The sequence below is a fragment of the Ammodytes marinus genome (genome assembly GCF_949987685.1).
Source record: "Ammodytes marinus genome assembly, chromosome: 24".
Taxonomy (NCBI): Eukaryota; Metazoa; Chordata; class Actinopteri; order Uranoscopiformes; family Ammodytidae; genus Ammodytes; species Ammodytes marinus.
This window is the reverse complement of record NC_137228.1, coordinates 8,918,023-8,942,317: the sequence shown is the minus strand read 5'-3', so window position 1 is coordinate 8,942,317 and position 24,295 is coordinate 8,918,023. Positions and strand designations below refer to the sequence as shown.

The 24,295-nt window shown below is 43.8% G+C and overlaps 1 protein-coding gene across 3 annotated transcripts in view; it reads left to right on the top strand.

Annotated features, from left to right (window-relative positions):
• The window catches only part of LOC307269664 (lysine-specific demethylase 6A-like), a 30,418-nt gene extending 10,735 nt beyond the window's left edge, over positions 1-19,683 (top strand). For 2 of the 3 annotated variants that reach the window (XM_080052665.1, XM_080052667.1), the window contains 23 exons: positions 401-435; positions 1,435-1,528; positions 3,242-3,368; positions 3,491-3,589; positions 4,113-4,332; positions 5,567-5,704; positions 7,479-7,610; positions 8,054-8,128; positions 8,767-8,874; positions 9,477-9,860; positions 10,325-11,268; positions 11,842-11,971; positions 12,093-12,198; positions 12,785-12,990; positions 13,363-13,424; positions 13,734-13,808; positions 13,965-14,113; positions 14,232-14,346; positions 14,832-15,019; positions 15,297-15,438; positions 15,856-15,982; positions 16,414-16,584; positions 18,339-19,683. In XM_080052665.1, coding sequence (XP_079908791.1) covers positions 401-435; positions 1,435-1,528; positions 3,242-3,368; positions 3,491-3,589; positions 4,113-4,332; positions 5,567-5,704; positions 7,479-7,610; positions 8,054-8,128; positions 8,767-8,874; positions 9,477-9,860; positions 10,325-11,268; positions 11,842-11,971; positions 12,093-12,198; positions 12,785-12,990; positions 13,363-13,424; positions 13,734-13,808; positions 13,965-14,113; positions 14,232-14,346; positions 14,832-15,019; positions 15,297-15,438; positions 15,856-15,982; positions 16,414-16,584; positions 18,339-18,368 — 3,857 coding nt within the window. In that variant the 3' untranslated portion in view covers positions 18,369-19,683. The remainder of the gene's footprint in view (positions 1-400; positions 436-1,434; positions 1,529-3,241; positions 3,369-3,490; positions 3,590-4,112; positions 4,333-5,566; positions 5,705-7,478; positions 7,611-8,053; positions 8,129-8,766; positions 8,875-9,476; positions 9,861-10,324; positions 11,269-11,841; positions 11,972-12,092; positions 12,199-12,784; positions 12,991-13,362; positions 13,425-13,733; positions 13,809-13,964; positions 14,114-14,231; positions 14,347-14,831; positions 15,020-15,296; positions 15,439-15,855; positions 15,983-16,413; positions 16,585-18,338) is intronic. The other variant, XM_080052666.1, reaches the window with a different exon arrangement.
• The last annotated feature ends 4,612 nt before the right edge of the window (positions 19,684-24,295 follow it).

The window sequence follows — 24,295 nt, the reverse complement described above, 5'->3', positions numbered from 1 at the left end:
CACACACACACACACAAGTGAGAGCACAGAGCAAGGGCAGCCCCCGTCTTTCTTCCTCTCTCTCTGTCTCTCTTCCCCTCTCACTCTCACTCTCTCTCTCTCCCCCTCTCTCTCTCTCTCTCTCTCTCTCCATCTGCTGAGAGTCACTCAGGCAGCTTAGATCAGACACTGCAGCGCTCCAGACAAAGGAAGGTGCCGCCAAGAGCACGGATACCTATCTGGTATTTCTCCACCTTTTATACAGAGTGGGGGGACCAACCTTATTGCCTATTTATTAACAATGCGACACTACTTTCACTCCACACCAACTTGAACTGAGGAGGACTTGACTTTCAGGAAGGGATTTTTATTTTTTTCTTAAATTACTTAATGTATCTCCTCTTTTCTTTCCTTTTTACAGTTCAGTTCCACATCGCTCATCTGTATGAGATCCAGGTGAGTGCCTCTGCTCTTTCTCATTCCACCTGTGTGTGCTTTCACTTTTGCTGTTTGCTCCCAAGGACACACAAGGCGATTTAGTTTAATTTCCCCATCATCCGTCATACTGTGGGGTCTAAAGTGCCGCATGTCCCATTGAAAGCCCCCGGCCTGTTACCACTGTAAGAAATCACAGGGGAGCCTCAACGCCTGAGGACAGTCCTATTTATTTGTGTTTTGACAAGATTGAGGAGGGAGCGCGAGTGGGTGGCGTACAGGAGAGAGGGGGGGTGATAGGAGATTACTCTCAGCCCGATCCGGCGGGGTTGCCACGGAAACAAGAAAGTCTGGCTTCCCTCTCTTTTGTATGCTGGTGGTCTCTCTCTCTCTCTCTCTCTCTCTCTCTCTCGCTCTCGCTCTCGCTCTCTCTCAGTGGGAGAAGTACATTACATTTCTCGCCAGCTCCTCCACCGCTATTGTGCTTTGTCAGGACACAGCGCCGCAGCGGTCGTTTGGCTCCTGTGGTCCGCTATGCACGAAGCACCTTAAGTTATGACACTTAGGGCCAGTTTCACAGACATGGATTAAGCCTAGTCCTGGACTAAATGGAATTTTTAATGGAGATTGTCCATTGAAAGTACAATTTAGTCCAAAACTAGGCTTAATCCATGTCTGCGAAACCGGCCCTTAAAGGTTTAATGTATGGGATGCACGTAGTGACTCATTTCCCCAATGTTTTAACAGAAGTTTTCATTTAGACTAGTCGACTAGTTAATGCTGTAACGTGCGGCCCGCTGTTCATTACTAATATAAGAGCCCCTCATCATCAGACACACATAGGTCTACCAAATGGATTTACACACCTTGATCGCTCCGTCAAGTTTTCCAAGTCAGAGCTTTTTGTACGAGCAGAGATTGTTATTTTAAGTGTGTCTTAATCCAGCGCTGATCAAGGGTCTGGTTTACTCCCTATTCACCTTCTCCTTATTCCTCCTCCACAACTCTTTCCCCATCCAGAAGAGATACCGGGCTGCCAAAGAGGCCTACGAGAGCCTACTGCAGACGGATGATCTCCCTGCACAGGTGAAGGCAACTACCCTGCAGCAGCTAGGTAAGACTGTGCTCACCAGGGCTCCAGACTAACTGTTTCATTGGGTGCACCGGTGCGCCTAACTTTTTCATTTAGGTGCACCAGCATATATTTTGGGTGCACCAAATTAGTGCTGCATGTTTTGGAGAAATTGTGCGATTGCGATTATAGTGGCCAATATTGCGATTTGCGATGCAATATAATAAATAAATGGTATTATGATTCTTGGTTTTCAAGGAAAATTTGAGATTATTGATAGTTTTGAAACTTGATCTCAATTTAAAACAAACAGATATTAAGAATCGTTGAAAATATATAGAAAATAAAGCTTGTAGGCTAGCAGCCTACACTAGGGGTGTGAACGTTTACAAAAATGTCTAAATGGTTACAGTCTGCAATTTTCTTTGTGTACACATCTAACCATAATATGGGGGGGGGGGGGGGGGGAGGGGGCGGGTCAACGTCACTTTTTTTGCCGAGGCTGTTGGAGTGACAGTGTGCAGTGAGAAAGACAAACGGACAGACAGAGGCAGTAATTTCATGATTTTGCTTTTTGACTTAAGTGATCATAACTGCCTAGTGATCTGTCATTAGACTGACTCCCGCTGTCGGGCGTTGCCGACCAGCTGATCAGACCAGCTGTTTGAGACGGAGATGAAAAGGAAAGTGAAACTGAAGGTGGAGCGTGCAGTTAAATAATTAAATTAATAAATATTGTAACCAAACACAATAATATATTGTGTTATCTGCTTTAGTAGCCTACAGTAGCTCACATCGCCCACCACTCCTGGAGATAATAATCATTTCCCAAAGTAAAAAAAAAAGGTTTTCATTTCTTTTTTTTACCAAACGAGTAGCCTACACGTGTACTTGTGTACACCCCTTACCTACACTGTTTTCAAAATAATTAATTAACACTTAATTAAAAGTCTCTATCAACTTACTGAAACTTGCGTGGCCCTTCACTCTCAAGCATCCGACTTTTCTCCGCACTGAATTGATAGACTGGGCGAGTTGCCACCGGTCGCTACGCGACATATAGTGACTATAACTTTCCAAGTTTTAGACAGCAGTTCAATGTGTTCAACGTCACCGTACTGGATCTTAAAAATCCCCATATAGCAGACGTTGGCTTTGATTTCCGTCACAGTTCAGCGTGGATGCTTATGCGCGTCGGTGTCCATGTTTGTTTGTTTACTCTGCTGTCTGCACCATAGTCTGCACCTGTCTTGCACGACGTGTGCGCTCGCAGCTACACACACACACACACACACACTGTCAGAGGAGCCGCAGGGCGCTACCAAAAAGACGAGAGGAGCGGTTGGAATGTTTAGACACACGCGCGCACATTTATCCTACATTAAATCGCAATCGCATCCATTTGTGAGGAATATAATTGCTCTAGCTCACATCGCGATTAGATGAATCGTGCAGCACAGCGCCCAATATTACATAATATGACGTGAAAAATTTCAGGTGCACCGGTGCGATCAGTGAAAATATCTGGGCGCACTCACAAGATAATTAGGCGCACTCTGGAGCCCTGCTCACTAATACTTCTTTTAAAACCCGAGTTCCTCTTTATCTCATCCAAAGATAGCATTTGTTCAACATGTCATTTAGTTCAATGGCTGTGACCTGCACTCTATGAAACCAGAGCCGAAAAATCCATTCTTTGTCTTAAGAGATGAGCTTTTTTAAGATTGGGCCTTTACGGTGCCTGTTTATTCGCAGGCTGGATGCACCACACTGTGGAGCAGCTCGGGGACAGAGCCAGCAGGGACAGCTATGCCATCCAGTGTCTGCAGAAGTCTCTGGAGGCCGACCCCAACTCGGGACAGTCCTGGTACTTCCTCGGCAGGTAACGTGGTGGCACACACGCACACCGACACGCACACCGACAGACACACACACACACACACACACTGCATCTATGTATTCTGTTTTTTTTTTTTTTAACAGCTTGTATCTCCTTCCCTGCAGGTGCTACTCTAGTATTGGGAAGGTCCAGGACGCCTTCATCTCCTATCGGCAATCCATAGACAAATCAGAGGCCAGTGCAGACACCTGGTGCTCTATAGGGTAAGGCTCTGTTTGTTCTGCGAAAAGGCTGCGGCATCATTCCCCCTCTTTTTGCTCTTACCTTTTAGACTTTCGGACTTAACGAGACAATTTTGGCTTCGAAAAGGCAAATTTCGCTGAAAGGTGCCATGTTTGCTTGCATGCATCATCCAGAAACAGATAGCGTCTTGAACTCTGAATTTTACAGTATAGGGTACTGAATGGACACTTACGAATGACTTCCTGTGTATCCACCAGTTTTTTTTAAATCTATCCATCAATCCTATTTTCAATATCCCAATTTAAAGGAGAAGGAAGTGATATGGTCCTTTCTGTCTCCTGATTGGATAAAAACGAGCGGGATACTCTAAATTTGCTCTGGCAATAACTGCAAAGCTGAATGACTGGGAGACCTGTGTTAGGAACCGTGCATACTGTTTAAGTGATTGCTGTTTGAATGTAGAGTGATTTAACACTTATGTTAACAAAAAATGTCACTTACTTCTCCTTCTAACCCTTGATTCAATCACTCCTTCCTCCCCAGGGTTCTGTATCAGCAGCAGAACCAGCCCATGGATGCTCTGCAGGCTTACATCTGTGCAGTGCAGCTGGACCACAGCCACGCGGCGGCCTGGATGGACCTGGGCACGCTCTACGAGTCCTGCAGCCAGCCACACGACGCCATCAAGTGCTACATCAACGCCACGCGCAGCAAGGGATGCACCAACACCACCGCGCTCGCACAGCGCATCAAATGTCTGCAGGTGGGTGCAGGGGAGGGGGCACCGTGTTATAAAGCAAAGGGGGTGGATGGTGGGCGCCCATCTGTAAATGTCTGGATGCCACTTCAATCTAAAAATCAATCAATTCTAAAATCCATCAAATTAATCTAATTTATTTATTTATTCTGAAATAATAAATAATTCGAAAAATAAATGTACAGATAAATACATTCCAAAATGAAATAGATTTTTAAAATAATCAATCATGCTGAATTAGAATAAATGATTGTACATTCTATAATTCATAATATTATTGTTTATTATAATTGTTCTTACTTTAGTTTTGATTATGACTATTGTTACTGACATTGTATGTATTATATGAGGCTTTGGCAATATTTTTTCATTACATACATGCCAATAAAGGTTAAAATTGAAATTGATTAAAGAAAATGTAGCTTCAAATCGAATATTTAAAAAAAAAAGAGTGGCTGTTTTTAAGGGGTCATCTGGGGTTTACTCACGTGAACATTTTTACGGAAAGCTGTTTGTCACAAACTTAACACTAAGTAACAAAAACCCTGAACTAGAAATCTAACCAATAACTGAGTTTTCCCGATGGCAGTAAACCTCTCTCAGCTTCTGGACATTAACGTGTACCTGGCTTATAGGTCCTAACTGCAACCTTGTGCAGAGAATAAACAAACAAATAAACACGCTAGCAACCTCCATGAATAATTCATTTCCCTCATTGAGACGGATTGATTCCTGTGGTAGCTAATACTAGCCGACACAAAGTCGCCCTGGGGGGGGGGGGGGGGGTCTCTAACAACCCCCATGTCTCCTGTTGATTTCTCCATCCTCCTTTTTTTACACATATTGCATGTCAGGAATGTTACATTTCCACCTGCTCTGTAAGCATAACCCCATGGCATTAAGGCAAGCTGCCCACTGGCTTGTTTTAATGGAACTGTGACTGTGTGTTGGGATTTTTTTTTACTGTTGCTGAATGTCATTTGTGGGTTGATGCCAGCCGAGACACAAGTGTCACTTTCCAACTTTGACTCCACTTTTGTGTGTGTGTGTGTGTATATATATATATATATATATATACACAGTATATATAACCTCTACCTGTTTACCATTGCTGATCATTTCCTTGTTTTGAGGTCATCGTTTTTCTTCTTTTTTTTCTTTCTTTTCAAAACAAAAAAACAAACAAATTGTTTTCCTATTTTTTTTTTGTTTTTTCACGTCGTTTTCCATTCCCCTATAGGCTCAGTTGAGTAACCCCCAGCTCAGTAGCCCCCAGGGTAAAAGTAAAATGCTCCCTCTTATTGAGGAGGCATGGAGTCTGCCAATCCCCGCTGAGCTAACCTCCAGGCAGGGAGGCCTGAGCAGTGCACCACAGCAGGTGAGAGACCCAGAATATAGAGCAATTTACACCACCACCACCGCCTCTCTCCCTCCCTCCCTCCCCCCACACCCACCCACCCACCCACCCGTCCTTCCCCCTTTTTGACTTGAGTGCACACTCGGGGGATTTACCACCATCGTAATGTACTGTATACACAGACACAATCGCAAAGGCCATCGACACACGCGCATGCCACTGTTTGTTGCACAAAGCGACGGGGTAACACTTGAGCTGATACAGATGTCTTAAAGAAGCACAAAGATGCTCCCCAAAAGAAAAAGAAAATGTCTTTACTTCCAATGCAAAATGAATGCAGTCGCACTCAAGACTGGACCTCTTTGTTTCGTTTGTTTTCTACCTTCACAACGACAGAAATCAAAGAACAATTGTTTGCATATTTTCAAATCTCCTGCTCATGGCTGCTCCTTTATGGCATCTGTTTTTTGGACTGAGGAGAGAGCGTAGCCCATCCCCAAGTGTTACCCAGTCCCGCACTACTCCCCTTTCCTCTTCCTCTCCCCACCACAGCACAGTACAATGTCACCCGGCTTCACCCATCATGCTTCAAGTTCAAGTTCATTTAAAGAAATAATTAAAAAAAATTATGAAATGAATCGATAAAAGCACTTGCAGGCTATCCCATTCAAATTGACCTTCTGGGAATACTTTTTTTTTTTTTTATCTAATGTATTCAGGATAACCCCTTCCGTCCACACACATACAGTTCATTTTCTACATCCAGTTTTTAGGTGGCAAACTTGTCGAACCTTAACCCACCCTGCTGTCTGCTCTTAATCTGCTTTTTGAGAAGAGATTTTTCTTTTTTTTTCTTTTCTGAAAGAGATGGAAGTGCCCTTTTTAATTCCTAAATCAAGTGGCCATGTTTTAGGATTCTCACGCTCATTGATGTTTTGGCCCTGTGTTGCTGTGTAGAGTGTGTCCACACAGGCTTCCCAATTGGCTCCATCCATCTTCCTATCCCCTCCCTCCCTCCTCTCCCTGCTAGTATAGTTGACCTTAGATGTCCTGCAGTTTGCTCACAAAAGCCCCAGCGACGCCCCCTAGTGTTCCACTTCTAACTCACTCATCCGTGCCAAGTGTGTGTGTGTGATATACGTATGTTGATGTTATGGGCTTTTGACTTGGTGAGAGTTGGCCCGTTTTTTTAGATTAATAGTTTTTTATGCTGACGTGGCATCCGAATGAACAAAAAGTACATCAGGGAAAAGAGTCTAGCCTTTTTTTAAATTTATTTTTTCATGAATTTTGGATGATCATTCAAGGCCAAGATATTGTATTTTTACAGGCAGCTATAACAAAGCTAAGCTAATGCTACTGAGGTTTGTTGATAGTGTGATGCTTGGTTTTGAGCAATGCAGGACAGGGTGTTTGGTGAGAAATCGCAGGGCCAATACTTCTAAAACGAACAGAACTGGCTGCTGCTGCTGCTGTGGCCCCTATAACGTAACACCATCAGACACACAGGAATGTTTGAATTAATGCTGCTTTTTGTTTATGTACACGCCAACACAGAATCACAGTATCCCTCTCCTTTTTTCTCTCCTTTTTCTTCCTCACTCTCCAACCCCCCCTCGCTTTGCTTTGCTTTTTGACCTCTTCCTCTTGCCGTACTTTTGCTTTCACCCTTTCTTTTTCTTTTGCTACTTTTTGATAAACACTTGATTGTGTTTTCCCCGTTGACATTTTTTTTAATGTTTCATTTGCTACCCCCTTGCCTGCTCCACGCTCCCCCCTTCCTCCCCTCTTCCAGGCTTGCAAGCCCAACCACAGTGCAGAGGGCGGGGGTTCGGGTCCCACTCTGCCCCCTCACGTGGGCGCGCTGGGCCAGGCCGAGGACCCCTCCTGCCCCGCCAAGAGGAGGAGAGCATCCAGCCCTTCCAAGGTAAAAAAGAAAATAGTCAGGAATTCTGGTTTGTTGTCACAATCATCCTTTGTCAAAATCGGTGAATATCTCCTACCCGTCTACTGTGTGTGTGTGTGTGTGTGTGCGTGTGTTGAAAAAGAAGATCTGGTGTTGAAACACAGCTTAGGCTCTGTAAACGAACATGTGGCTATCCAGTTTGGTACCCCTTTTGTTTACATCCACTTTGTTTACATACCCGTTAACAGAGCCTATGCTGGATGTTTCTGTAACACTAGATTTTTTTTCCAGCGCACATACAGTACAGATGGGTAACAGATCGTGAGAGGCTGTACAGTGATTTTGACAGTTGATTTTTCACAACAAGCATTCTCCAGAATCACTGACCCTATACCAATTTTTTAAGCTATTCCCACCTATTCCATGTTACCCATATTCTCCATCTTGTTGATGTGTTTTCTCAGGGTGATTCGTGGCCCAGTAACCCAGCAGCACAGCAACCGGTTCCAAACTGGTACCTCTCCCCACAGAAATTACAGGTCGGCATCATCTCTTATATCTCATCTAAATCTTTAGTTTAGGATCTTTATACACTATATACACTCTCCGGCCACTTTATTAGGTACACCTTACTAGTACGAGGTTTGACCATCTCTGGCCTTCAGAAATGCCTTGATTATTCGGTGTTGTGCGTTCAGAAATGGTATTCTGCATTCCTTGGTTGTAACGAGTGACTATTTGAGTTACTGTTGCCTGTCTTTCATCTCAAATCAGTCTGCCCATCCTTCTCTGACCTCTGACATCAACAAGGCATTTTCATCCACACAGCTGCCACACACTGGATAGTTTTTCTTTTTCTGGACCATTCTTTGTAAACCCTGGAGATGGTTGTGCGTGAAAATCCCAATAGATCAGCAGTTTCTTAAATACTCAGACCAGCCCGTCTGGCACTATCAACCATGCCACGATCAAAGTCACTTAAACCCCCTTTCTTTCCCATTCTGATGCTCGGTTTGAACTTCATCAAGTTGTCTTGAGCACGTCTACATGCCTAAATGTATTGAGTTGCTGCCATGTGATTGGCTGATTAGCTGTATGTGTTAACAATGAACAGGTGGACCTAATAATGTGGCCGGTGAGTGTATATGAACTTTGGGTAATCTTTTTATGTCTCCAGGCGCTGGAACAGTTGCGTAGTAACCGGGCCAGTCTGAAGCCACCGCAGCTGCAGATGTTGGGGCAACTGGAGGCTCAGCTCGCCATGATGCAGCAGCATCAGCACCAGGTGAATACAACCACTCACTCAGTCATTCACGTAGTCAGTCACTTAGTCAGTCACTTAGACAGTCACTCACTCAGTCACTCAGTCACTCACTCAGTCACTCAGTCACTCACTCAGTCACTCAGTCACTCAGTCACTCACTCACTCACTCACTCACTCACTCACTCACTCACTCACTCACTCACTCACTCACTCACTCACTCACCTACTCACTCACACCCATGAATCAGTGTCTGTGCCAACAAAATTCATGTACATGCGCACATGTTTCCCATGGGTGCTCCTGCAAAAAAAAACTCAGTTTGAATAATTAACGCTTCAAAAATGTCAATAATTTAGAGCTGATTTATGAGCACATGAATATTTTAGATGTAGATATATATTTTAAAATTATGAATGAATGAGTATGTTTCAGTCCGTCAGGTAGAGTAGTATAGCAGTGGCAAATGCAGTGATCATGCATATGCATGGATCCTTTTAGTGATAGAATAAAATGAATCGTTTGTGTGTGTGCGTGTGTGTGTGTGTGTGCGTGCTTGTGACGGTTGATAATAGGAGCATAGATAGATGGATAGATATTTATTTTGTCTTTTCCATTCTTCCAGATGAGACAGAATGCATCAGGAGGTGCGGTGCGTCCCTCTCTCCCCAACGGCCCCCTCTCCAGCGCCAACTCTCTGCCCTCCCCTAACCCCGGCAGCCTCCACCCTGCCCGGCCGCCCCACCACCGGCCCAGCCTGTGCCCGCCGCTGGCTAACGGTCCCCTGGGTACACACGGACACTCAGACCCCCTCCTCCTCCCTATGGGCGCTCACAGTAGTAGTAGTAGTACTAGTAGTAGTAATAATCAGTCCACGGGGCCCAACGGAGACGTGCCTTACCTGCAGCCCGCCGGCGACGCAGCACTGCTACCTCACACCTGCACAAGCACGCAACCACAGGACGCCACCACCACGCCGCGCCAGGCCCTGCACCTAAACTCCTCTCAGGTCAGACAATCGCTCACACTTCGGTTTACTAATATAGACTAGAGGATTCTCTATGCAAACCTTCCTCTGGCAAAGTTTCTCTGTAGCTCAAGTTGAAGAAATGGATATAGTTATAATTCAGTTTTTTTATCCTACTGATCAAGATAAACATTTTGAAAAAAGTTGAGACGTTTCAATGAAGAAGTTGTGAAATCCCCCTTACCCCACCCCATGAGACTTGTGTAAAAAAGTATGCAGGAAGTGTTTCTTCCCACATCAGCACTGTGTCTGGTACTGAGCCAAAAGATGAACGTAACGTGTGTAAAAAAAATCACACACTATTTATGAAGTTATATCATCTTAATCCACACAAGATCATCATTAGCCACCTAACCGAATAGAGTGAAAATAAATCAGTGAATACAATACAAGACAGACTTTCTTCTTCTACTGTGTAATAAAAGTTGCTCTCTTCTTCCCTGCAGGGGCTTCAGAAGGGTTGTGTTCCACATGCGTTGGGCTCCGGTAGTGACGGGACCCTCTCCTCTCACCCCCAGAGCCCCAACTCCTCCTCTGTGCATCCCCTCCCCAACAATCAGGTTGGACATTCCACAAACAACGCCCCGTCGCCGCGGCAACACCAGGCTCACAACCACCACCACCACCACCTGCCCTCCCCTCCCTCCCTGCTCCCCCCCTCCTCTTCCTCCTCCTCTACCTCAGGTGGAGCAGCACCCGGCAGTGCGCCCGCTACCAAAGATAGCAACATCGCCACAGCGACCGCCCTCGGCAACGGCGGTCCAACGGAGGGCAACAAAACGCCGTCGCCATCGGCCGCCGAAGCCCCGGCCAATCACGTGGAGGGAGAGGGAGGCAAGATGGCGGAAAGTGGTGGCGGTGAGAACAAGCCCAGCCTTAGCGCAGACAATCCTAGACTATCTGCCCTGCTCGCGGTAGGGGGAGAGGAGGGAGGGACGTCGGAAGGAGGTACTGAGCCCCACAAGAAAGTCAACAACATCCACCCGGCCGCGCTGCCTCCCCCTCCTCCCCATCCCTCCTCCTCCACGCCCCACCACTCTGCAGCCTCCTCCCCCATCTCTGCCATGTCCACAGCCACGCCCTCGCCCAAGTCCTCCGAGCACACGCAGACGGGGGTCCAGAGTCCAGCCACTACAGCAGCCACCACATCGACAGCGGCCCCAACCACCACCACCACCACCAGCCAGCAGCAGCAGCAGCAGCCAGCGGTGAACGGTAACGGCAAAGGGGGCATCTCCTCCGAGGACTCCCAGAGCCCGATGAAGGCCGAGCCGCCGGCCTCCGTGGCAGCAGCAGGGCTCAAAGCAACTCCTCCCCACGGGTCATCGTCCTCATCTTCATCCTCCATATCCATCTACCCCAGCTCCACAGACGTGCTGAAGGCCTGCAGGTAGGACTGAGAATCTTCATTGTGTTGTCCCTACGATGGCCAGTCAACATGGTGTATTTTAAATATTGTTTTTTTGTGTACATGTTTTTAATAAAAAATTACTGGTGTTTTTTTTTTTCCTTTTTTTTTTTTAATATTAAACTCTGCCAATGAAAGGGAAACGGAATCAGTCCAGCCTTTTGCGGTTTGTTGTTTTTGAAGATGTCTCCTCCCGCTGGATTTGCTGAGCAACTACAGAACGAGGGAGCAAAAAAACCATTATGTAACTGTAAACAACACCGACGGCTACTGGGCCTGCCTTGTTGCCATGCAGACATTATTCTGAAAGCGCAGTTTATTATCAGAATAGAATTCCTCTATTTGGTTGCCTTTCTTTTATTATCATTTGGGGGAAATTATTTTCACTTATTTTACATGTGGATTGGTAGAATGTGCCATCACACACCCTTGATGCTGTTTGTTTTTCAGCTATATAGAATATTAGCCTGTATTGTATAAGATATAAGGTTGAACCTAGCCAGTTTTAAGCGAGTTACCATTTTGCTGTATTTAAATGTGTGTTATTTTGGTTAGGAACCTGGGGAGGAACGGTCTCTCCAACAGCAGCATCCTCCTGGACAAGTGCCCCCCGCCCCGGCTGCCCCCTCCCCCCTCACCGGTCCTGCCCAAAGACAAGCTCAACCCGCCCACACCCAGCATCTATGTGAGTTTAGCCCACACTTTATGTTGTACCTGAAGGGGCTTTGTATTTTAGAGGCAGGTGGTTGCATTATTGTATGACATTATTTTTTTAACTGTCCTGTGTCCTGTGTTTGTGGACTTAGCTGGAGAACAAGAGGGATGCATTCTTCCCACCACTGCACCAGTTCTGCACAAACCCCTCCAACCCCGTCACTGTCATCAGAGGACTGGCTGGAGCTCTCAAACTGGGTAAAAAAAAAATCCTTGTTTACTACATCAGGTTCTTAAAAGCATTAAAAAAGCATCGGATTTGATATTATCAAAATAAGCCTTAAAAGTACTTAAAATATGAGTATGTAAATGTGAGTTTATAACAAATGTTTCTTCATTTAAAGTACCTTCAAATTTCCATTATATCGTTCCTTACTTTTGCCAGGCATTCAATTTCATTTTGAGTGGTTAAAAAGTTCCCCCTTATTCCATCGCTATTTAAAGGTGCACAATTTAACTTAAGGTGTGTCAGAGAAGTGAACTTTTTCTGAAGGAATATTCTCAGTACTGAATAAACAAACTTTCCTCACAGGAAAATGTGATCCCTGGAACACTGTGTTTGAAGTTAGAAAGCAACCTGAAAAGTTACTGTTTCACTGTTTGGTTCCAGGTTCCACAAAATAATTTAGATTTACGATGATAGAATGATTCAATACTAAGAATGACATGTAGAGGAAATGTGTTTTTAAACTAACCGCAGGCTCTGTGAATGTAAACAAATCCCTCTAACCTGAAACTGCATAGTGCACCTTTTTAAATCATGTGTATTTTCCCCCCTCTGTAGACTTGGGTCTGTTCTCCACCAAGACGCTGGTGGAGGCCAACCCAGAGCACCTGGTGGAGGTGTGGACGCAGCTCTCTCAGCCCGCCGACGAGAACTGGGACCCGGCCGGAGTCAAGAAGATGTGGCGCTGCGAGTCGGCCCGCGCACACACCACCATTGCCAAATACGCCCAGTACCAGGCCGCCTCCTTCCAAGAGTCACTACGGGTTAGTTTACACGCTTAAAGCTGGGGTGGAGGATTTGAGGAGAAAATGGCAGTTGGGATAGAGATTCAAATTCAAATACCTCAACCGCTCCACTTGTTCTCTTTGGTCCCTCCCCTATGGTCCCTCCCTGACACGCTCTACACCATCAAAGTCGTGCCAAAGCGAATGGACAGTCCCAACAGCCAATAAGAACAGAGAATCGGAGCCTCACTCTGATTGGTCAAAGTGTACAGCTCATGTTAACTTTAACCAATCAGGAATCATATACCCCAGCTTTAATCTCTTTACTCAAAACCTATTGAGGATTTTGCGCGTGGTGTGGGAATTTGTGGTGTCCTGATGGCTTCATGTGTTTCCCTTATGTGTTTCCAGGAGGAAAACGAGAAGAAGGCCCTAAAAGAGCCCTCGGACTCGGAGCCCGCGTCGGCAGAGAGGTACTTAACATTTATCTGTATATCCAGTGACCTCGGTTTGATTTGATGCAATTGTCATCATCAATAATGAACCACAAATTAAAAGAGACATTAAATATATATAATATATGTAAGTGTTACATTTATTTGTGTATGGTTTCATTCATTTACTTTTACATTTTACATATTTAGAATTGCATTTATTTAGTTGTACTTTTATTTATCCATAGGTTCATAACTTTCTGGAGAGAACAAAATCAAATATTGAGGAATGGTCATTGAATATGTGGCTAATTGGGATTTCTCTGTACGTGTGTGTGTCTTTTCAAGCGTTGCGCGCAAAAGGAGGGGGCCCTTGAAGCACATCAAGTTTGGAACCAACATCGATGTGTCGGACGAGAGGAAGTGAGTGTGGATTTCATAAGCCCATGTCACAATAAGAATCTTTATTTCAACCTTTTTTAAAGATGCTTAAAGAAAAACACTGTGACATTCAAGATGCCATTGTTAATGTACCGTGTGTGTGTGTGTGTGTGTGTGTGTGTGTGTGTGTCTGTGCAGGTGGAAGCAGCAGCTCCAGGAGCTCAGCAAACTGCCGGCCTTCGCTCGAGTGGTGTCTGCTGGGAACCTGCTCAGCCACGTGGGTCACACCATCCTGGGAATGAATACAGTTCAGCTCTATATGAAGGTCCCAGGGAGCAGGATAGCAGGTACAATATGTACAATATACACACACACACACACACACACTATATCTAAAACAAGTTATTTTAGGACGATTTATTATTAGTTTTGTGAGTTTTTCGTTTGTGTGGACTTTGTTTGCAGGTCACCAGGAACACAATAACTTCTGTGCGGTCAACATCAACATCGGCCCAGGAGACTGTGAATGGTTTGCAGTGCCGGAGCCTTACTGGGGAGTGATGAGCAACTTCTGTGAAAAGTAAGATTTGAAAATAATCAAGAAATATTATAAAACTTAGTTTAAAAAAGATGCCGTGATTGGATTAAAATACGTAATGTGTCATAAGAACCAGTGCATAGCCCCGCCTTTTATCTAAACCTCTACATTTCTGTAAAGTTTATCAAACTTAAAAGACAATATCTTTCTATTTCGACTGATAAATATGCATTAACTCTTTTCAGATGCTTACTATAATGCAACCAGCTCCCAAAAATGACATGGTTCGAAGGATTTTGTGGATTTGGAAACAAGGGCTTTAAGATATAGGGCCGGTTTCACAGACATGGATTAAGCCTAGTTCTGGACTAAATTGTACTTTCAATGGACAATCTCTATTCAAAATGCCATTTAGTCCAGGACTAGGCTTAATCCATGTCTGTGAAACCGGCCCATAGTGGTGTATGGATCGTGAAGCCAAAATGAACTTGACTGGACTTTTTTTATTTTTTTCTCTCTCTCTTTAGGAACAACATAAACTTCCTGATGGGTTCGTGGTGGCCCAACCTTGAGGACCTGTATGAGGCTGACGTGCCCGTGTACCGCTTCATCCAGAGACCGGGCGACTTGGTGTGGCTCAACACCGGCACCGTACACTGGGTCCAGGCCATCGGCTGGTGCAACAACATCGCATGGAACGTGGGGCCGCTCACCGGTACGCTAGGGATTATGGGATATGGAGTTTACATTTAATTTTTCCTTAAAACAAGGCGTTGAGAAGTGACCTTTTTGAGCGAATGTAAAGCAGGATTTCATTCTAAAAGCGTGAAATAAATGTAATTCCATATAAACCAATGCACCTGTTTTATATGCTCACACAATGACACACTACAGCACAACTTCCTCCCCTAAAGTCTTAGTTTTTTTATCCCGTCTTCCAGTGCATTTGTTTTAATTTTTTTTGTTCGTGTCCGGTTTTTCTCTCTTTGCAGCCCACCAGTACAAGCTGGCCGTGGAGCGCTACGAGTGGAACAAGCTCCAGAGCGTCAAGTCAGTGGTTCCCATGGTGCACCTCTCCTGGAACATGGCGCGCAACATCAAAGTGTCGGACCACAAGCTGTTTGAGATGATCAAGTGAGTTTAAAATTTAGGATTTAGGACTTTAATTTTAATTGAAAAAAATAATTTTCTTTTCTTTCTTTTTTTTTTTTACATTTTAAAGTAATTGGTAGCATATATTTTTTATTTTTTTGCACTTACATCCCTACAGATCAGCAGGGTTTGATCCGATATGGTCACATTAGGACGTTTAATTGACAAAGAGGACATCATTTGTTATTTTGGGCCTTTTAGTTGAGCATATTTTAAATGACCTGAAATAAAATAATATACATTTTTAGATCTTAATTCCTTTCTAACTAAACCAAAGAAGTCAACATTGTCCCCTATCCCAAAGTAATTTATGTTTTTCTCTACAGTTTTCGGCTTTTGTAAAAATGTGTCTTTTTATATTTCAATTTGTCTTCAATCAAACTATTTTTAATATTCCAGATATTGCTTGTTGCGGACGCTGAAGCAGTGCCAGCGGGTGAAGGAAGCCTTGGCGTCTGCCGGCAAGGAGACGGTGCTGAGGCCACGGACCCGGGATGAGCCGGCCCACTACTGCACCATCTGTGAGGTCAGTGAATGCACCACGCACATTACAGCATAGTGGGGGTCTGAATTTTAACACGCTGCCCGTCACTTTTTTTCTGGATAGGTTTGCTCACACTAGTAAAAATGTAGACATTGTCTCGCCACGTGTTTTTTAAACTGCTCCCATTTCACTGTTCCACGTGTTGAATTGGAACCATTTTTGTCCGCTGATTGTGTCTCTGCCAACTCAGTGTTTTTTTTGTCTGAGCCAATGAATGGTTGTGCTAATTGCTTTTTAATTTTGTTATTTGATTAATTTGAATGCAGCGCTTTGGGGCTGTTTTTAGTGGAAATGTGTCCAATTAAAATGTCTGCTGTGATTGTGTCCTAGCAATTATTCTTTCATTCTCTGTCTGTGGAGCTCGGGATTCAGAATGACAATATAATGTGTGTGTGTCTGTGTGTGTGTGTTAGGTGGAGGTGTTCAACCTGCTGTTTGTGCGTCGCGAGCTCCTCTCCAAGAAGCAGCCGGTGGTGAACTGTCAGGACTGTGCGCGCAAAGGCAGCGCCACCCTGGACGACTTTGTGGTGCTGGAGCAACACAGGCTGGATGACATGATGCAAGTCTACGACCAGTTCACATTAGTAAGTCACTCGCCATCACCACGGCCAAGCAAATAAATGGCTTTGTCTGATAAGCTTGGGGCTCAATTGGACTCCATTCAATGTTTAACAACTTCAAAATAAATGTATTTTTTTTGCTTCATATTAAATGACTTTTCCTAATTTTATTGGGACATCTAGGTAAACCTTCAAATGAATATATGTTTGATCATATGTTTTCAATGTCCTGTACACATATATTGCTTTAGGTGTCTATCAAGTATCACACCAGTCGTACAAATATCGATCTTGTTTTAAATTTAAAACAATTTAATTGGAAATTATATTAATCTTTTAGAGTTGAGAAAGAAAATTGTAGGTCAATCGGTGAGGTTTTATGGTAATCTGCATATTTTTATTATAGTCACAGAAATCTTTAAAATGGTCAAAAAGATCTCTGCACATCTGAATAAATGACAGGTGCATCTGGTGATGAAGGTGCAGCATATGTTTAGAAGAAACTCCAGCTAACACTGTCTTGTTTCTCCCTGATAATTTATTCAAATAAAAGGCAATGTTTCGACCAAAACACAATTAATCATAATGTATATACATATAGACCATCAATGCCCCACAAACCTCAACATCATATCACAAACCTCTGTAATAATTATGAAGATCCATAAAGGTGCGAACACACTGCACTCGCCGCCGGCGTTGGTTGGCCGCCTAAACGCCAGTGGCTCGCCGCTTGATCATATTGGGCCATATATGCCTGACGCCGTTTCCGAGATCAGACCCGTCACACTTACGGTTCAACAAAAACAACAACATGGTCCAGCTGTGCCAAAAGACAGATGTAGGTACACTGTGTAACCAGCGGCAGTCATGGCACAAACGGCATGAGAACAGCATGAAGACGCACCCTGATCGCAAATACACACACATTAACAGCAATTCAGCAACATACTTAACGCATTAACAACAGCATTGTGTGCTCACCTGCAAAAATAAAGGCAGACATCAGCCTACCTGAAAGTGAAAGTGCGCCGGGTCTGGCGGAGGACAACACCGGTGCTTCGTTGTACTATATTGGAATTCCACACTGACACTGCCATCAAGTTTGGGTTCATATTATCCTCCGGAACAGCACACAGCTGGGTGAGTTTCACTATGCTAACCGGCGCTACCTTGGCTAAAGTACAACCAACAGCTAAACAGATGCAAAATACACATATTTACAGAACGTATTGGAAGCACAATGTCCTCACTCTCCACACGCCCACCTCGTCTTGCAGACCACCAGGCAATCTCAATGCTGATTGGCTATCGAGGCGCGTGGACGCCGAAAAGTTCAATATTTTCATCTTCAGCGTTCACCGCATATGTTCGCCACGCCTTCGATGAGGCGCCTTCGATGACGCGTGGCGCCGCCGCTTGACGCCGATTTGCGGGTCCACGTGCTAGTACATTGACTTTGTATGTAATCTTGACGCGCGGCGAGTGAAGTGTGATCGCACCTTTTTAATATTCCCTAGACAAAAAACATAGTGGTATAATAAAAGGGATCGTTTTAACTTAAAGGGCAAGTTGGGTCGTTAACAAAATCAACAGATTACCAGCCACATAAAAAAAGGCCATATTTCATAACTAAATATGAAAATAACGGGAGGTTAATTGACCGTGTGTGTTTAAAAAGAAATACTGCGCGGGCTTTATTCATACACCTATATGCGCTCTAATGCAGATGGCCGATGACTTGACTGATTCTCGCGTGTCATTTTCCCTCTCCGCAGGCTCCTCCCCTTCACTCATCTTCATCTTGACATTAGGCGACGCCCCCTTTCTTCTTCTTCTCCTTCTTCTGCTGTGGAGCCGTGATGAAGCCCCATTTTACAAGAACTTGTTATTAAGATATAAAGGAAAACAGAAATACAAGAAAAGGAAGAAAAAGAACAAACAAACCCATCCATCTAATCTACATACACGGACCATTTCTGATATTCAGGAAAGCCAAGGCCGTCTCTCCCCATCCCTCCCCCCTCCATCACCCACCCACCCCCACCAACCCTCATCCACATGGCCTGGTCTCCATAGCGACGGCTGGAGGCTGAGTGTGTCTGTCTATGCAACCTGTTTTTTGAAGCGCTGGAGCCTCTTCCCTTTATCCCCAGGCAGGGGGCGACACCGAGCTCACTAACAGGACTTCTTCTTCTTTCTCCCTCCCTCCTACCACATATAGTGACAATGGTTCCGCCCTGTTTTAATGGAGGACTTAATAAATAAAAAAACGGTTGGGAACAGGGGGGGACGAGAGGAATTCTTCATGCGTGATAAAAAATGTTTTGTAGATACTTGTTAAAACTGTCACAACTGGCAACACCACCCGTAAAAAGACTACTGACTTGACAACCTTTCTCTCTCTCGCTCTGTTCTTTATTCTCTTTCTATCCTGGTTATCGGGATGAAATGTTGGCTTTGATTTTTCTATAGCTCCCCCCTTTCCCAAAAAATTTCTGTTTTCTTTCCTTCTACAGAGCACTAGCCTAACTGGTCTTTTTCTATGGTAGATATATAGTCCTTTTAAGACTCTTTCAAACAGCAAAATCTCCCAAAAAAATTTGTAATGTGAAGAGTTAAGGTGAGTTTTTTTTCTCTCTTCTCTTAATTTTTTCTTTCTTTTTTTTACAGCTTTTACGTTTTATCTTTGTCTCGTTTTTTTTCAAAAAAAACTATGACGTTCTGTTTTGTTTTAGTTAAAAAAAGGAAATATGAAAAAAAAAAAGGAAAAATGTAAAGAAAAAAAAAACGTACTAGCCAAGTCACAAAGAGAATGGGTTGCACATAGACTTATGGAATAAAGTTTAATTTGTGATTTTTCTTGTTTTGTTTTTGTTGTTTCTAATCTTGATGTAAATTTACACTATTTATAAATACATATTTATTGCTTGAAAATATTTGTTGATGGAATGCTGTTATTTTTTCCAGAGTACCTGCCATTAAATTTGAAGGAGTTTTGTCATTTTAACACGACTCCTCTTACATTTTCTATATATAAATAAAAATTGCTTAGCAAGCATTGTACAGAAACGGACATTTAAAAATTGTTTTATTGTTTGAAGAATGTTTTATGATGAGTCAATAAACACAAAGTTGTCAAATTATCCACATTTGTCCCGGCTCCTTGAACACACCAGAACACTTAAATGGGATTCATTGTCATTTACGGAGAGGATAAAAAAACTACAAGACACGTAATAGAAAGCAGACATTGGTGTGTGTGTGTGTGAGTACAGGCCTGAAACCCAGCAGACAATGTAGCTGTAGACTGACACACACAGAATCCTACACTGTATGCCAGGTTCAGGACTTTCCCATTATCTCTAAACATAATTCAAATTCAATTCATTCCAAACCCATTATAAAATGTCAACGTTACATGTATAGTCCAGGATTAAAGGCCTACTTCACCGGTTAAAAAAAACTTACTTTGTAAATATTACTGTGATTTCACAGTAAAAGACATCACAGTAATATTTACAAAGTAAGTTTTTTTTTTTAACCCTATATTTCTCTTTCTGTGATGTCACGAGAAAGAGAAATATAGGGTTAAAAAAACACTCTTTCTGCCTTTTCTCAGGCTAGGATGAACCGATTTCAATTTTTTTCGCACATTTATACTACATATGATCTCAGAATTCAATACACCTTCCTATTCAAACCGGTGAAGTAGGCCTTTAAGTACTTGAGGCGTTGGTCTTCACAGTGTGTGGGCATTCGAGAAACATTTATTTGACATTTTTAAAAGATCACAAGGAAAGGGTGTGAACTGCACAAGGGGGGAAACCACCAACAGCAGAAAATAACTCTTAATCTCCTAAAAGAGGAGTTCCAAATATAAACTGAAAATATAACCAAGAGTGCAATAGAAAAAACTTTAAAAGCTTGCTCATATAACTCATAAGTCATACAGAGGAGGCCTGTAATGTGGCTTGCCAGCAGAGACCCAGTAGCCAGATGTAGCTGCTGCCAGCCCCACAGGATCTACACTGACTACTGAGCAACTGCGGGACGCCCTGTGGCTCCGTAGATCTGAACAGAGCCAAAATGGCCGCCCAGCTGCCATCTCCCAGCCAAGGCAGGAAGAGAATTAATGAGGATAAAGTTACTAACGATATCACGCTGAGGGAATATATGGCAAGCGAGGAAGGTTCCCCGAGGGTGTCGCACGGGTCGTCGATGTAGCACCTGAAACTGTCTTTTAAAAAGGACACAGAAGAAGAAGTAGGAAGAGTTGCTTTACAACACAGCAGACAATGGCCGCCTTTTTCCCCACTTGCACCTTCACTTGTTATGCGTTCCAGCAATGCAGAACCTATTAAAAATAATTTTTTTCACACCTGCAATTATCTGAGAAACTATAAAACACTCCATCTCACACTGCAATTTTTTAACTCGTTAAAGGTGTTACGAGGAACTTTTGAATACTCCAAATTATTTTCATCAGTCTCAAGAAAAATGCTATTTTTATATAGTTTTTCTAAATGCCTTTGTCATGGGTACGCCCACCCAGGAACAACAGCTGGTGTAGTAAAAACACTACAGCTTTTGTCCAAAGGGGCCGCTAAAATTAACACAAACTGAAAGTTCCTCGGAGCACCTTTAAAGAATGACTCGTGTGAGGTAATTTGTCATGTGGTGAAAACATTCATCTTTTGACTAAATGAAAAATAAGAGCATTTTAAGGTTGAGGTGCATGTGGCGAAGATGCTTAAAACTGCTGAAATATATCCCAGTTTTTTTCCGTACTCCCACGCTGAAAGCAATACTTCTGCCCAAGGCCCGGCTGTTTCGCGGGCGTCTTTTTTTTGACAGCCACAGATGGACGCTGAGTGGACTCTCCCATCTGCTGCTCCAGGCCTGACAGGGAGGGAGTCCTGGAAAACAGAAAGACATTGGCATAAGAAAAAAACACTTAAGTTTAGTAACATTTAAAGACCAATTCTATGGTTGTGATGCAATTCGGATATGTGCTTTCTATGTTTTTTTTCTTGCTTGCACGTCGCCGTTTAAATATACCCAGAAATAACTTTTTTTACGTTTGCAGACTGAAAAAAGTCGTAATTCTAAGAAAACAAGGTGCCTGTTTTAGCAGCGGATGCGCCTTCATCAGTTAAGAAGATGAAGGCTTCCTGTTGGGCTGTGTGTGTGTGTGTGTGTGTGTGTGTGTGTGTGAGTGTGAGTGAAACGACAAAGGTAGGATATCTAAGACTTATACAGTGACATCGCCTTATATATGCTACAAGAAAGAGAGATTTTTTTACTTTTACTTTTACCTAAAATGATAGATGCTTAAAGTGTTGGGCATGCACTAACAGAGTGATCTGCTGCCATAACCGTGTCACTACACAACGGCATTCAATAGACTCAAGCCCCCTCGAAAAAAGTTGGAGCAGCCCTTTAAAAACTCTTCTATCTTTCACCTATATCCTCTGTGAAATCTGGCAATGATCCAGCAGAGAGGTATGTGAACTCTGCTTGGCCCGGACCACAAACCAGCCCCCCCCCCCCCTCCACACACACACACACACACACACACACACACACACACACACACACACACACACACACACACACACACACACACACACACACACACACACACACACACACACACACACACACACACACAGTCTTCCTCCTTAAAATCCAGAGAGCCCTAAAACAATGTCTCCCTGTGTCGCAGACAGTATTGTGGGGGGGGGGGTTGGGGGGGGGGGGGCAAAGAGAGAAGAGAGTTAAAACAAGCAGTGTGTGATCAATGCCTTACCACCCCCCCTACATCACACCTCATCCCTCTCTCTCTCTCTCTCCCTCCCTCCCTCCCTCTCCTTCCTTCCTGTTCCCTCCATTTCTGGCCTTTTCCGCCTTTTCGAAGACACACAGACGGACAGGTGGCCCCCCCTGACTGCTAATTCTGATCGGCCCCGATTGTCTGCCGCGGCCCCGTTTCCCATAGCTATGTATAGACCCCTGTAAAATGGGTTAGTGTGTGAGACTCTCTCTCACACACAGTCATATAAATACACATGAACACACACATAGCCTACACCAGGCCTTGACCTCTGCAAATGTATGACTTGTCCATTCACCTACCACTACTAACCCCCCTCTTGTAGCGAATTATACTCCCAAGATTGGCTGTCATTTCAGCCAATGGCAGAGCTCCCTGCTGCCCCATTCATAAAACCCAGGGTCATTGAGAATATGTGTACATGCAAACAGGAGGGCTAAACCCACAAAGCGACTTATAACTGGAGCACACATTGATACAATCAATGCATACATGAACTATTCATTGCTCTCATTCATTCACAAATACTCCATAAATCCTTTTATAATAACATGAGAAAACATGTACTACCCCTGATCAATTGATTACCTTTAATTATGGTATTATGAGAATCAGTGCTAGGAGTGCAAGATGTTGTTCATGTTTGCGATGGGCTGTCCAATACCCCCCACCCCCACCTCCCCTCCCAATAAAAAAAGAGGTGCTACCCATTTCTATGGAAACGGGGAGTTATAAGCAGTAGTGAGTGAGCGAAGCGTGATTTTTTTTGTGTGTGTGTGTGTGGGTGAGTGTTGGCCTGCTTTCAAGAGATGAGCAATCGGTAGGAGGAGATGAAGTAACAGCAGCCTCCTCTGTTGCGCTGCATTCAGGTACCAACGCAGACCATGGGGTCGTCTGTGATGACTCAATTTTTTCGACACAGAGAATTCACACTTTTGTTGGCATAGAGAAGTAAAGACAGATCAGCCTATCAGATGCAGTGATTGAAATTATTTGACTCATACGGAGTGATAGTGATTCCATGCATCATTGCCTATGAGCTCTTCCAAATCACTTTAAACCACATTCACTTGTAGCTTGTTACACTACCCCCCCCCCCCAACCCCCCAGCACAGCTGCTCCTTCCCCCCTGTGTCAGTCAACGACAACTCTATAATCAAACAAAAAAAGCCTTTGATTAGAGAAAAAAAAGCTTAGTGCATTCTAACACACTCCAAACGCCCACGCTCGTTGGCACACAATTTGCCGCTGTTCTTCAAGCACAGAACTGTGGCTGCTCAATCACTCTCTCTCTCTCTCTCTCCTCTGCGACAGCTAAATGGCAGCCCAGCCCCCCTGAAGCCGCTTATATGCTAAGAACAATTATGCAGATGCATCGCTTAAAACCACTTTGGTGGCATAATCCAACAATCAGTCCATTATAATAATTGTCATTTAGGGAGTGGGCGATTGCGGGTTGGGACGTTGGTAGAACAAGGCAAGAGCCTCGGCTGATATTATGCAAATCTGGCAACGCTCTTGTTTAATGTCAGATGTAATGTCACTATTCCTAGAGTTAACACCAAAACCAGGGAGCGAGAGAATGCCTTATGCCCACGTAATAAGTATAGAAGCAGGTGCTGTTCACAGTGGTAAAACAATTGGATATGAACTGTGGACTGAATTGATGTGTTTTAAGGGACTGTATGCACATTATTATGGGGGAGGTGGGGTCAGAAAAGGGGAGGGTTATGTTGTTTTTCTTTTAGTTGGTCTGATATTCGAGAATTGAGAGCAGTTTTGGAAAGTAAAACGGCGAATGTGAATATTTAAAGTTAGCAAGGACTTGATGTTTCTCTCTTCAGAACGTGTGATTTAATTTTTTGTTAGCATGCAGTCACCTTTAATTAAATTTAATAA